Source organism: Symphalangus syndactylus, chromosome 16 (genome assembly GCF_028878055.3).
Source record: "Symphalangus syndactylus isolate Jambi chromosome 16, NHGRI_mSymSyn1-v2.1_pri, whole genome shotgun sequence".
In the NCBI taxonomy this organism is placed as follows: Eukaryota; Metazoa; Chordata; class Mammalia; order Primates; family Hylobatidae; genus Symphalangus; species Symphalangus syndactylus.
Genome location: NC_072438.2, coordinates 48315620 through 48328502, shown reverse-complemented (window position 1 = coordinate 48328502; position 12883 = coordinate 48315620). Strand labels below are relative to the sequence as shown.

At 39.8% G+C, this 12883-nt stretch overlaps 1 protein-coding gene across 18 annotated transcripts in view; it reads right to left on the bottom strand.

The window, feature by feature from the left end:
* LIMCH1 (LIM and calponin homology domains 1) overlaps nt 1–12883 on the bottom strand; it is a 339225-nt gene that overhangs the window by 83164 nt on the left and 243178 nt on the right. For 12 of the 18 annotated variants that reach the window (XM_055246654.2, XM_055246657.2, XM_055246661.2 and 9 more), the window contains exons 6-7: nt 11191–11301; nt 3563–3758 (exon numbers count right to left, since the gene is read on the bottom strand). In XM_055246654.2, coding sequence (XP_055102629.1) covers nt 3563–3758; nt 11191–11301 — 307 coding nt within the window. Of the gene's footprint in view, nt 1–3562; nt 3759–4117; nt 5467–11190; nt 11302–12883 lie in introns of those variants that run through there. The other 6 variants (XM_055246667.2, XM_055246671.2, XM_055246669.2 and 3 more) reach the window with 3 other exon arrangements.

The following is a 12883-nucleotide window of genomic DNA, read 5'->3' as shown; positions in this document are numbered from 1 at the left end:
TGTATAGTATCTATACACACACATATATAGATATAGATATCTATTTATATTATCTATGATATACTGAGTGAAAGTCTCCAAATATGTTGTCTAACAACATAAGCAAATCACTTTTTCCCCCAGTTATTCTTCGGTGAATGTCTCAGACACTTCAAGAAATATTAGCCTTGCAAATGCTCCAGGACAGAGTAGCTCAGTTGGAAGAAGTATAGGTTTATGGATTTAGAGACCAGGGTCTAAAATTTCAGCTCTACCACCTACTAGCTGTGTGACCCTGGGACACTTAAATGTTCTATACTTCAGGGTCCTCATGGGATACATGGAGGTGATAACACAGGTATCACATGTTGTCACAAGAATTAAATGAGATGACATAAAGCACCTAGGAGGTGGCCGGCCCAGTATACCCTTGGGAACTGTCAGAGTCTTCTTTTGAGGCTGACACCTCAAAAGTTTTGACTTTGCTTCTCCCTGTGAACATGGAAATTTACTAAGGTGGCTTCTCCATTTATGTCCAGAGTTAGGAGAATGTAATCTAGCATGTGATGATGTTGTTCTTTATTTTATTTATTTATTTATTTATTTTTTGAGATGGAGTTTCACTCTTGTTGTCCAGTCTGGAATGCAATGGCGTGATCTCGGCTCACTGCAACCTCCGCCTCCCAGGTTCAAGTGATTCTCCTGCCTCAGCCTCCTGAGTAGCTGGAATTACAGGTGCCCACCACCATGCCCAGCTAATTTTTTGTATTTTTAGTAGAGATGGGGTTTCACCATGTTGGCCAGGCTGGTCTTGAACTCCTGACTTCAGGTGATCCGCTCCCCTCGGCCTCCCGAAGTGCTGGGATTATAGGCGTGAGCCACTGTGCCTGGCCAATGATGTTCTTTTTATCAAAGTCTGATTCTTCCTTTCCATGGGTCTACATTTTTCTCTCAGTAACTGGAGGTCTTTCTTTTTTTTTTAATGTATCTTTGCCATACACACCCCCAACCCTTCGCTTTTTAATCTTCCTATAGTACTTTGATTTCTCTCATTACTTGTTTCCCTCCCTCAGCACATCTTTGATATAAAACATTAGACTGTTCATTTAACCTAATGCATATTTACAAAATATGTTCTTAATTTTGAAAACATCTGGGTAGAGGGTTTTGTTATTTCCTCTTCAATGAAGCCCATTAAGTGGACTCATAAGAGTGCTATTAATGCTGGGGGAGAAATTGGGCACCTGTCTAGCAAGACAGATTGGTTGAATCAACCCTGGGATCTACGGCACCCTACCAGGTAGCTCTGTGTATCCAACCCACAGAATCATGATCCTTCTTGTGAGTATGGCCCTTGATTATCTTTATTGAACGAATTAGTGGGAGTGGATAATAATAAAATGAAAGATGTCTATATTGGCCCAACATAGAGTTGAATAATTTCATGGTAAGATGTTCCCCAATTGATTGTGAGTCCTAGGAAATAAATTCTCAAGACTTAAAACAAGTTTTTTCAAATTTGGAAGTGTTTATTAGGACTAGCAATCTTCTTAATTAGCACCATTTAAAAACATACTATAAACGCTTATGAAACCCAACATCTATTTGGCTAAAATTATACTACATTTTAAATGGCAGATTAATACGTGTGTTGTTTTTCTTTAAGAATCTCATTAGGTCTTGATTAGTTTACAAGAACATAAGCCTTAAGGTGTCGGGTTGATTGGTAAAATCTGTGTATAAGAAGCTCTTTCATGGATGGTGTTTGTGAAGCTCTAATTTCATGTTTTTTTGGATGGAGAAAACATTCATAAAAACACTCTAGCTTATCAATTTTAATTGCTGCAAACTAAATTGTACTTCATATATATTAGTACGATATTAGTAATCACCACCTCTAATCCTTCAAGATGTGATTGGTTTAAACTTTGAACGCCCCAAAGCTGGTAATGATAAATAATGATAATCTACATTACCAGTTAAGAAAAAAGCAGGATGAAGAAAATGCAATAACTTAAAACAACTAATCAAAATAATATGTATGAAATCGTTTGGTTAAGATATGTTTTGGAAAAAGTAAATCTACTCTTTGGTTATGTTAAAGCTCAGTTAGATTGTGAACTTGGTATTTAACTTCTAATAGTGTGGGGGGCACTTAAGATGACATATAACATTTTAGAAACGCTTTGCAAGAGGCTCACAATGCACCCTGGAATTCTTTAGGAGTCGCATACTATGTGGCCCCAAGGTTAAACTATTTGCTGGAAAGTTTAAGTCCTAAACAAAAGCATTAGTTGCAGTCATTCCAGAATAAAACATCTATTAGGCAAAGAGAAAGAAGTGTGGGTAAATTAAGCTTACGAGCATAGATTCTGCATTCACACTTCTTAAAGCTAACGTTGTTATGCTACTTTCTGACAGTGATTTTTTTTTGTAACTTGTAAATGTTGAGATGATTACTTAACTTCTCAAAGGCTCATTGGTGAAGTAAGGATAAGCAGTGTCTCACAGCTCTGTGGGAGTGTTGAATGAGATACTGAGTGAGTATCTCTAAAATCTCAGCTGAGGACTAAATGAAATACTGTGTACCAAGGAATTAACTTAGATCCTGGACACATTAAATAGTCAAGTATTTTCGTAACAGAATTTTATAGCTGGAAGGGATCTTTTAGCTACAAAAGATAATTCTGATCTCAGAGTAGGCTTAAGATATATTAGCTAGATATAGTAGCATCAACCAAGCAATACATTAAAAAAAGAAACAATTTAAAAATTCCCCACCAGCCCTCATGTTTTTCTGCAAGTTTATATATGTAGAATACGTAGAACCAAACCATCTTTCCTTCTAAAAGTACAAAGGCACAAGATAAGTAAGACAAATCGCTTCTGAAAAATAGGCATTACGTGTATATCAAGTTACATGATTACACATTTTTGTAAAGAAAAGTGATCATTTCTTCCAAATGATATAAAACCCATAGGGTTTAAATCAATCCCAGCTTCAGAACAAGCAGGCAGCCTGGGTTGTGCACTATACATTAACGGCCACCTGCATCGTGCTAGCTATACCAGTCAGGTATCATAAGCATCAAACAGATTGCCAAAAAACATGCCAATTAAAGTTGCACAATCCAGGCTTCAGAACTTTCTAAGTGTGTGCAGTTCATTTCCAGTTGACTGGAAGTTGATCCATTTTCACTTATATAGTGTGGTACTCACTCAAACATTTCCCTTCCTCATGCCCAGAGTATATAAACCTCCAGCACACTTTATGAGCTAATGGTCTGCACAGTGTCTTGATTCACCGAGTCCAAGGGAGGAATGATGTAACACATTTTCCAACAGAAGATATGCTCACTGAGGCAGTGCTCAAATAAACTCCTGGCAAAGCCAACCAAAATTCTAAGGACCATGAAAAACAACATTCAAAGACTTCTTTTTTCTGCCAGTTTATAGAATTACTAAGTTCCAGCAAGGTGGATATGGAGCCTGCTTTCCCAGTGCCCAACCCTCTGCCAGGCGCAGTGCAGCCCCTGCAAATGTTTAATTCCAAGACGGAAAGTTTATTAAGACTCCAACCTACCATCACTGCTTCCCCTGAGGACTACATCTGGTGAAGGCGTCTGCCGAGAGCGAGAGCCAAAGGAATCCAGGCTGTCGAAGGAATCATCTCTGCCGTGGCGAGGAGGAGAGAGCGAGTCGCTGCGCTCGGAATCCCAACAGTCGATATAGCCACTGTCTCGGATACTGCGTTTAGGACTTTCAATGTCATCAGTCTCCTGTCCGAAAAGAAAATCAAAGGGTTACAGACATAATTCTAGCCTACACTATGAGGAAGATGGGTCTCCAGTGGTCTCCAAAAAAACCCCTGCATATCACATCAGAATGGGAAGGTTGTGGCAACCAGTTACAGGATCAATCATCTTTCAAAAGTCCTGGAGCCTCCTTTGCTGCAACTTTCCCAATCAGAAAATCATGCACAACGTTTTTTAAAAAAATCCCCAAATAACTCATATTTCCTAGGTTTTTTTTTTTTTTTTAAAGAGTAGAGAAAGAATTAGAAGAAAGGATCACAAAGTTTGGATTCACAACAGTACAATGATAGTTCAAAACAAAAATGAAAAACCAAAACCTTAACCTTGACTTGTCTTTCGGAATCCATAACTGCATGTCTGTCCTGGGAATGAGCCCCTGGTTTAGCTGTGCAACTTTTGCTCCTGTTTATACTATCTGGCAAATACAGGCAAGCATTTGTCTTTGCTGCAGAATCAGTTCTGTAAAATCCTGGAGCAGCATGTGTTCATCTCCTGCTACCTTGAAGGGAAATTCCTGCTCTGAAAGGGAGCTGTCTTTCTGAGGCAAAAAGTTAAAAAAAAAAAAAAAAAAGGCAGTGAAAAATATGCAAAACGCTTTTCCTGATGCCTCAGAAGAATCCAGGCATGCTCTTGCTCTCAGCCAGCTCTTGGCGCTGGGGGAGCTGAAAGCACTTGTGGCTGACCCACATGTTCAGAGCAGGGAGAACAATGGCTGTCTTTGACAGCCTGTGATTATAAATTCTTTCCAGCACAAGCAGCACATACTAAAACACTGAAACTCCAGCAGAAGAAAGGTCAGTCAAAGCCATCCTCACCCTCGTATTATAATAAAAGCCTTGTTCCCGCCAGTGTCTTAGCATTAATTACAATAGTCCAGGCTGACTAAAACAAAAATAACTCTGGTCACTCAAAGATAAACCTCAATTTAATATCATCCAGACTGTCGCTTAAAATTAGGACCATGGATAACACTGGCAGAGAGGCATGTTCTCATCCGCAAAGACTGGAATGCCACACTGTAGATTCCCTGGGATGCTCGCGAAAGTCTCCTCTGCATTCCCAATAGAAAGGAAAAATAAATATTCTTCATGTTAGCACTTTTGGAAACTGGTCTAAACTGTCTAGGATGCCCATGGGAGCCAATGCCTTTGCAGGAAGTGCCTTTGCTGGCTGCTTCTATCAATTATATCCTGAGCCTCTGACATACTCCACAGCAGGAGGCCCTTTGGCAGGGACAGAGTGGCTGTAATTTACAAGACACACACAGCTTTGCATCAAGAGAAGGGAGTGGGCAAGAGGACAAGGGCAGGACTGAGAGGAGTACCCTGCAGCCTCCAGACAGAGGACTGATTAATGCCCTGAAGAATAGGTCGTCAAATGGCCTGGGTGAGTAGAGCCGGCATGACCTTCCAGAGGAGGGCAGAAATTCCAGTTATGGAAATTAAGGTAGCTTACTCTTAGGTCAAAAGTTAACCAGGACTTGAACAAAAGCCAGGCCTGACTAGCTGGAAAAGGAAGAACTTATGACTCACTGAAAATTATAGACCCAAATTGTATATGGTTTCATATTTAATTTCTTTGGAAATGCAAGTAATTATCTTGGATTATTTACCTACTGAGAATAGGCCAAATGGCTAAAAACAAAGGTCACTTTCATTGAACACTTATTATGTGTCTGCAGCTATACTTGATGCTTTTTGCATGTTATGTTACTTAATCCTCACAACCACTTATCCTACAACATGGTTAGCATTATCCCTATTTTAGAGAAGAGAAAAATAAGAATCAGAGAGGTTAAGTAACTTGACTGAGGTCACACAGTTAGTGGCAAAGCTGTGATTCTAACATAGGACTCTGTCTCCAAATCCCAAACGGTATAGCTGAAAATATTTGATCATCTTTGGTACAGTTACAGTTCCACCATCTGCATCTTCTCTACTACTAGACACTTACTGCCTCCTTATTCTGTAGATGATGCTAACCTGGATTATGATCCTCAGCTACATGCTATTATGACTAGATCACAAAACTATAAATACAGTTATGTGTTGCTGAATGACAGGGATAAGTCATTAGGTGATTTCATTGTTGTGCAAACATCATAGTGTGTACTCACACAAACCTAGATGGCCGATCCTACTACACACCTAGGTTATATGTACAGCTCATTGTTCCTATGCTGCAAAGCTGTACAGCATGTGATTGTACTGAATATTGTAGGTAACTGCAACACAATGGTATTTGTGCATCTACACATACCTAAACATAGAAAACATACAGTAAAAATGTGCTACAGATTGAGTCTCCATTATCCAAATGCTTGGGACCAAAAGCTTTCAGGATTTGACTTTTTTGGATTTGGAAATATCTGCATTACACTTACCAGTTCAGCATCATCCCAAATTCGAAAATCCAAAATCCAAAATGTTCCAGTGAGCACTTCCTTTCAGAGTCATGTCTTTGCTCAAAAGTTTTGGATTTTGGAGCATTTCGGATTTCAGATTTTCAGATTAGGGATATTCAACCTGAATTTTAATTTTCTAGGACCACTGTGTATATGCTGTCCACTGTTGACTGAAATGTTATATGGAGCACGATTAGTGCAAAAGAGAGGGAGTTTAGGGTAATGGTTAAGAGAATGGTCCCCGAATCCCGACTGGCTGGGTTTAAATATTGGCTCCACCCCTCGCCAGCTGTGACCTCAGGCAAGTTATTTCATTTCTCCAGACCTCAGTTTTCTCATCTGTAAAATGGGACTAATAATAACGCCTATCTCAGAGTTGCTGGGAGGGTTAAATGTGTTCATATATGGAAAGTATTCAGAAAAATGCCTATTACAGAACAAGTACTCTAAAAGTGTCAGCTATAGTTATAATTACTACAATTTATTCTCTCAAGTAGGTAAATTTCAATATATACAAATCATAAAACATTTATAAATGTAGCTAAGGATACAACTTTCCACACATCCTGATACTCCTCTATCTCTTTCTTCATTTATATCCCATGTCTAGATGTCTTGAGCCTAATTTACCATCAGGGAAGGCAGACACTCAAGGAGCTGGACCGCTGGTCACATCTGGAAGTGACACAACTACAAGCTCCTTGGTGCAGCCATTACACAACTGGGCTTTCAAGAAAATAATATCAGAAAGGCTCCCCACAGGCCCACGTCTTCCCCACCCTCACCCTACAAACCACAGGAGAAGAAAGGCGAAAGTCGACATGCCTCTTGGAGCGTTAGCTGCTTTCTCACAGCTAGTTATGGGAAGGAAAAACAGAAAGGCTGTTATATTCATGGCTGTGTAGAAAGCCAAGAATCAAACCTTGGACCAAGTGCAAGAGCTGGAAGCTGAATGGCATGGCCAGTTTGAACAGTGAAAACCAGGCCACCCAGGGCTGTGCTTGGCCGAGCTCATCCCTAGGAAGCTCAGGGTGAAGTGACAGGCTGGCTCTTCAGCCAGAAATAAAAATGAGGATATCAGCCGGATGGACAATTCTATTGGTTCCCATCAAGTCACCATATCTCATTTTCTGGTCACTTAAAGTGAAGCTTCTGATGGCGAGTAGAAGATATAAACCAACAGAGACTAGCACATCTATTCTCCTTTCTTGGGCTCTAATTAACATTGTCTCTGCTTTTCATCTAGAATCTGTCCCTTGTGCTAACTGCTACTGAGTTATTCTAGTTAAAGCATGTTAATGAAGGGGACAGAACTACTAGCTTCATGAAATTTTGGGATTATTTTACTCATCTTCCTCCTATCCCCCTTTCTCAGACATAACAAGAACCAGCTAAGACTGGTGGATGACTTAATAGTTTCTGAGAAACTCCAGATGCTTCTCTTTTACCGCTCAACATTTTCTGCTCCCTTTGTGATTTGTAAGGTGGCTCACTCTGATCTAGAGGGCTTTAGGGTTCTACTTTTCCAGCCTGCTCAGCCACTCTCCACCCACCACCCTCTGGTTGTGGAAGCTGTTCATTCCACAAGTATCTACTGAGCATCTTCTGTGTGACAGGCACTGTTCTGGTTCACAACATTCCAGGAAAATCAACAAATACCCTGCCTTCACGGGCCTTAAATTCCAGTAGAGAAGACAAAAAATACACAGAAAAACACAAATGAATACAAAGTTGGATGATAAGTATCATGAAAAAAACGTAAGGTGGGTTGAGGGACTAGAAATTGAGATGGTTGCACTTTTAGGCAGAGATCTTGCATCTGCCTGCCCACCATGCTCCCTCCCCTTTTCCCTTTCTTCCTGTAATACCCCCCACCCCATGAAACAGGAGTAGCCTGGGCCAGTCATGGTATCACTTGCCCCTGATCACAGTGACTGCTTCAAGAATAAGGTCCACATGGGGCCAGGGTACATTACTAGGAATTTTACACCTGGGGCCAGGGGAAAGAATTCCCTTGCTTTTCTGGGCAAGGAGCTAGAAGCAAGTAATCCTGGGGATGATAATGGCCACGCTCCCTGTTATAAGGGAATGTTTGCCTATAGGAAGAAAGAATGAGTTTAAGGAGAGATAAGAGATGAGAGAAAGTTCCTGAAATCTCCAGGGCCACCCTCGTCCCCATGGGTGTCCCTTCCATCTTAATATTCTTGTAGTAAATCCTCTTTGTTCAGCTGAAGTGCCACTTCCTTTGGAAGGACTTTTCTGACATATCTAGTCTCAGTGAAAGGCCACTGTCACTATGATTTCAGAGATCCTTTAAAAAAAAAAATACAGCAGTAGCAGCAATCTATGAATACCTACTACATGCCAGACTTTATGCCAAGGGCTCTACCTGGGTCACCTTTACTACAGAACTTAACAAGTTGCACCCTAGTGAATCATTTTTATGCACATTTCACCCACTAGAAAAATGAATATAAAAATTTGTGGATAATCTCCTTTGTGAAAGAAAAAAGGTTAATTTCAAATTTATTTCAGCCTGCATATGTGCAGAAGAGATTACAGTTGCCCTCAATATCTGCTCTCCTAATAAAAATGCCTACAGTTTTTAGCTGAAATAAAGTCTACTTTTCCCAAGTCTTTGCTTGCAGCTAGGTACGGGTGCATGACCAAGTTCAAGTCTGTAAGTTGTACGTATGTGTGTAGAGTGTAATTTCCCAGAGGTGTGTTTAAAGGGAGAGCATGGAATCTTCTCCCTGCCATTCCTCCTTTCTCTTGGCTGAATGTGGACATGATGACTAAAGCCTGAACAGCCATCTTGGATCAGCAGGTGAACAGCCATGGGTTGAGAATGTTGGTACAAAAAGACAAAGAAGCTTGGGCCTTCTGTTGGTGAAAAGACATGGAACCCCACATCAGCCCTGGACTGCTCATGTCCATGTCTCATTTATGTGAATTAGAAATAAAATTGTTGTCTTATTTTATCTGTTATTTTGAGGCTTTTGTGTTTCCCTGCTGAACCCGATCGTAACTGACAAAATGAGATTATATATATTACATATAAAACTAGTATTTCCAGGTGCTTGGATAGTCCAGTGAAGTTCAAGTCATTTTCTCTCTAGATGGAGATATGGCAGTATCATGGCTGGCCATTTTTGCTAAGAGTCATGTATCCAGGGATACTACTTATTCCACCATGTCCTGTGATGTTATCTACATTCAACAAAAAGGGTAACAGCTGTTAACAACAGGTCATTTTACAGCAGTTGAAGAAACTAACTGTAGAAAGAGAAGCTAGGAGAGTTGAAGAAACCAATAGCTGCTCAGATTCTACAGGAGCTGGACTAGTAGTAAGAAATGTCAATCATGAGAATAAATCAGATTCCAACAGAATCTAGCAGGGGAACTGTGAGACAGAGCTTGATGACCCATCTATTATTATTCAAGTCCAAATTTAATATAAAAACAATAAACATTTAGACTTCTCAAATCTAGACTGGATGTTAGATGAGAAATTAAAGGGCAAATAAGAGGTGAGACTGAGAAGCAATGAGTTGTGCTTCATTGTGTGTCTGTGTTTATTTTATTTTTAAAGGAATTCAGCTTAAAGTACTTTGTGTATGTGTGTTATGACCAATATGAAAGCTTTGGCCATTTATAAATACATGAGCCAGACTGGCCTTAGCCAAATGTGAAGAACTATCAGGACCATTAGCTTTAATTTAAGGAAAGGAAAATAAATGTTTAGAAAATTGAAACCAATTCTTGCTTTCAGTATTAAAAGAAAAATTGCAAGGAACTGAATGTTTCTAGTTCATTTATTTTGCATGCTAGAGAAATGAGGAAGAGTAAGGCCTCAATTATTTGTCCTCTAATGTGGACTTTATCCAAAATGCCTGGAGGGGCCGGGTGTGGTGGCTCACATTTGCAATCTCAGCACTTTGGGAGGCCAAGGTGGGTGGATCACCTGAGGTCAGGAGTTCAAGACCAGCCTGACCAACATGATGAAACCCTGTCTCCACTAAAAATACAAAAATTAGCCAGGCTCAGTAGTGGCTGCCTGTAATCCCAGCTACTCGGGAGGCTGAGGCAGGAGAATCACTTGAATCTGGGAGGCAGACGTTGTAGTGAGCTGAGATCGCGCCACTGCACTCCAGCCTGGGTGACACAGCAAGAATCCATCTCAAAAAAATAAAAAAACTAAAAAAAGTGCATGGAGGTCCATTATAAATAAGCCTTACCTGTTCACTAAGGTGGGTTGGGAGGGCCTCTCCTGGGTAACACTATGTACTAGCCATTTGTATGAGTTGTATATTGCTGGGCCTTCAGATGAAACATTCAGTCAAGTACACATGAAACATCCAACTGTTTCCTTGACAAATCCCTACCTTAGGTCAGTCTTTTCTATACTCAAAGAAACAAATGAAGCTTTTAACAATGTATGAAATTTTTTCCAAATTCCTATGTCATTCAAAAACAGTGGCCATAACATGCACATGTTAGAGGAGAATGCATTTAATGTATCCCGGCTTGTCCAGAGTGTATGCCAAGGTAAGAGCTTGGCTCACATTACCTCACCCACACCAAGGCCCCAGTGGGTAAGCAAAATGCCCTTTAGCACAAAAGTGCAGAGCGAGTCTTCATTTTTGCATAATACTGCATTGTTTAATTCAAGCATTATTCCCCCAAGAAAACAAGCACTGGGCGTCTTGGCATACAAAGGCATATACTGACAGATTTAATTTGCTCTTTTGGAATTAAAAAGTTGGATGGAGCTCAGAACTCCTGTTCTCTGAAGGGTATGAAAGTGCAGGTAGGTGTGAGATGCATGAGGCAAAGACGTCATTGGTAAGACAAGTGATCGTTTCCTTGAGTGCATATCTTTAGCTCATACCATTCCACAACCCAGTACTCTAGTAATCTTAAAAACAAGCAAATGTGTAGCTTTCCCACCTTGTCTAACGCTTATGGGATAAAGAAGAAAAGCCAAGTTACCTTTCGCATCTGAGCCAACAATCCTTCAAACTCCTTCAGGTTTAGTGTTGTTCCACTGTAGGATGTGCAGCTGTTTGCTGCTTTTCCCAGCCAGTAAATGGTAACTAATACCTGTGGAACAAAACGCACAAGAGCAGATTTTTCCCTCAAGAACGATGTTTAAACTAAGGAGTCAATAATGCACCACTAACAGGAAGGCAGGAAGGAAAGGGCTGATTTACATCGATTTTAAAAAACCACCACCCATGAGGTATCCATTAAATGTAAAATCACTTTAATAAGAACCCAGTGCCATGTCAGTCAACACAAACATGGTTCAGTAGTTAAAACGACTCCAGTGTTAGGGAAAGTTAGGTTGTGAGGAAATGATCTCTAAGACAGCAAGAAGGAAAAATCCACCAACGTTATTTTTTATGTAGTGAAGGTTTCACAATTAGGCAGCAACATTTTTCAAAAATGCTTTGGGATCTTTATCCAGAGAAGCAATGAAACAGACTGTCAATTCCTTTTGAGAAAGGTGCTTTTGAAGGCCCATAATTTCTACTTGTGGGCACAGAGGTTCTGCTAAGGCCAATGGCAAAAAAAAAAAAAATCCCAAACAAGTGATAAAGGTTAATTAGTGGTTCCCAGCATAGGATCAACATAATATATCTAATTAAAGTCAAAAGAAAGCAGTGTCATGAAGAATATGATCTGCAGATACCTAGCTTTGGGGTATAGTTAGATTCCCATTAATCTGAGATGGGAAATTTTGAGCCTTGACAAGGCTTGCTACCAATTAAACAACTTTGGATATTTAAGAATGCCTATGAGAATTCAATGGTCTGAAGCTACGGTCCCAAGTTAATTTTGTTCTGTATTTCCGAAGAAACTGTCCACAAAAGCAAATCCTCTTTACATTCACTTCCCATGAAACCCAGCAGAGTCAGCTGAAGATGAGCTTCTTCGCACTGAATTACAGGGATCTGAGGCCCATGTAGAAGTTAAGATGAGTATTTTCTTTTCACATTCTGTCTTATTGCTTCAGCCAGGCTGGGAAGTACTTATTGTGCCTCCTTCTACTTGGTAGGCCAGAAAATGCTTCGGACAACATGATATAGTTACATGAGTCCAGCTGGCGACAGACCCAAAATATGGTTATGTGCACTGATGCTAAGAGGTGATTCTGTTTTCTACCTCTGTGGGAAAATTTTACTTCATGAATCCCTCGAAACTTCCAGAACATCTTTTTGAACTGATTGCTTACAAATAAATTTCCAGAGATTCAAATGTCAGGACATTAACTAGGACCATAAAATAACTAATGTGTGCTGAGAGTATGAGGCTATCTTAAAAGGTATAACAGGGGAATGGAAAATAGACTGCTGTGTTTTAGGTTAAAGGTTTTCTGATTTGTTTAAAATTTTATGATGAAAAATGGTGTATACCTCTAGTTTTATAGAGGAGGAACAAGAAGGTAAGAATGAAAATGTCAATCATTTTTTACTATTTTTATTTCTATCATGGTCATTAATTATTCTATGAAATAGCACCTAGGAAAATTTTTTTAAAAAGAGGTTTCAGCCAATTTTAAAATTTTAGATGCAGAATGTAACTTCTTTCATTCGTCAGTCTAAACTGAAAATAAAACAGCGCTAACATACTTGCCTTTTGAAAATAAGATCTACAAAAAGTTCATTTTGGCAAGTACTAA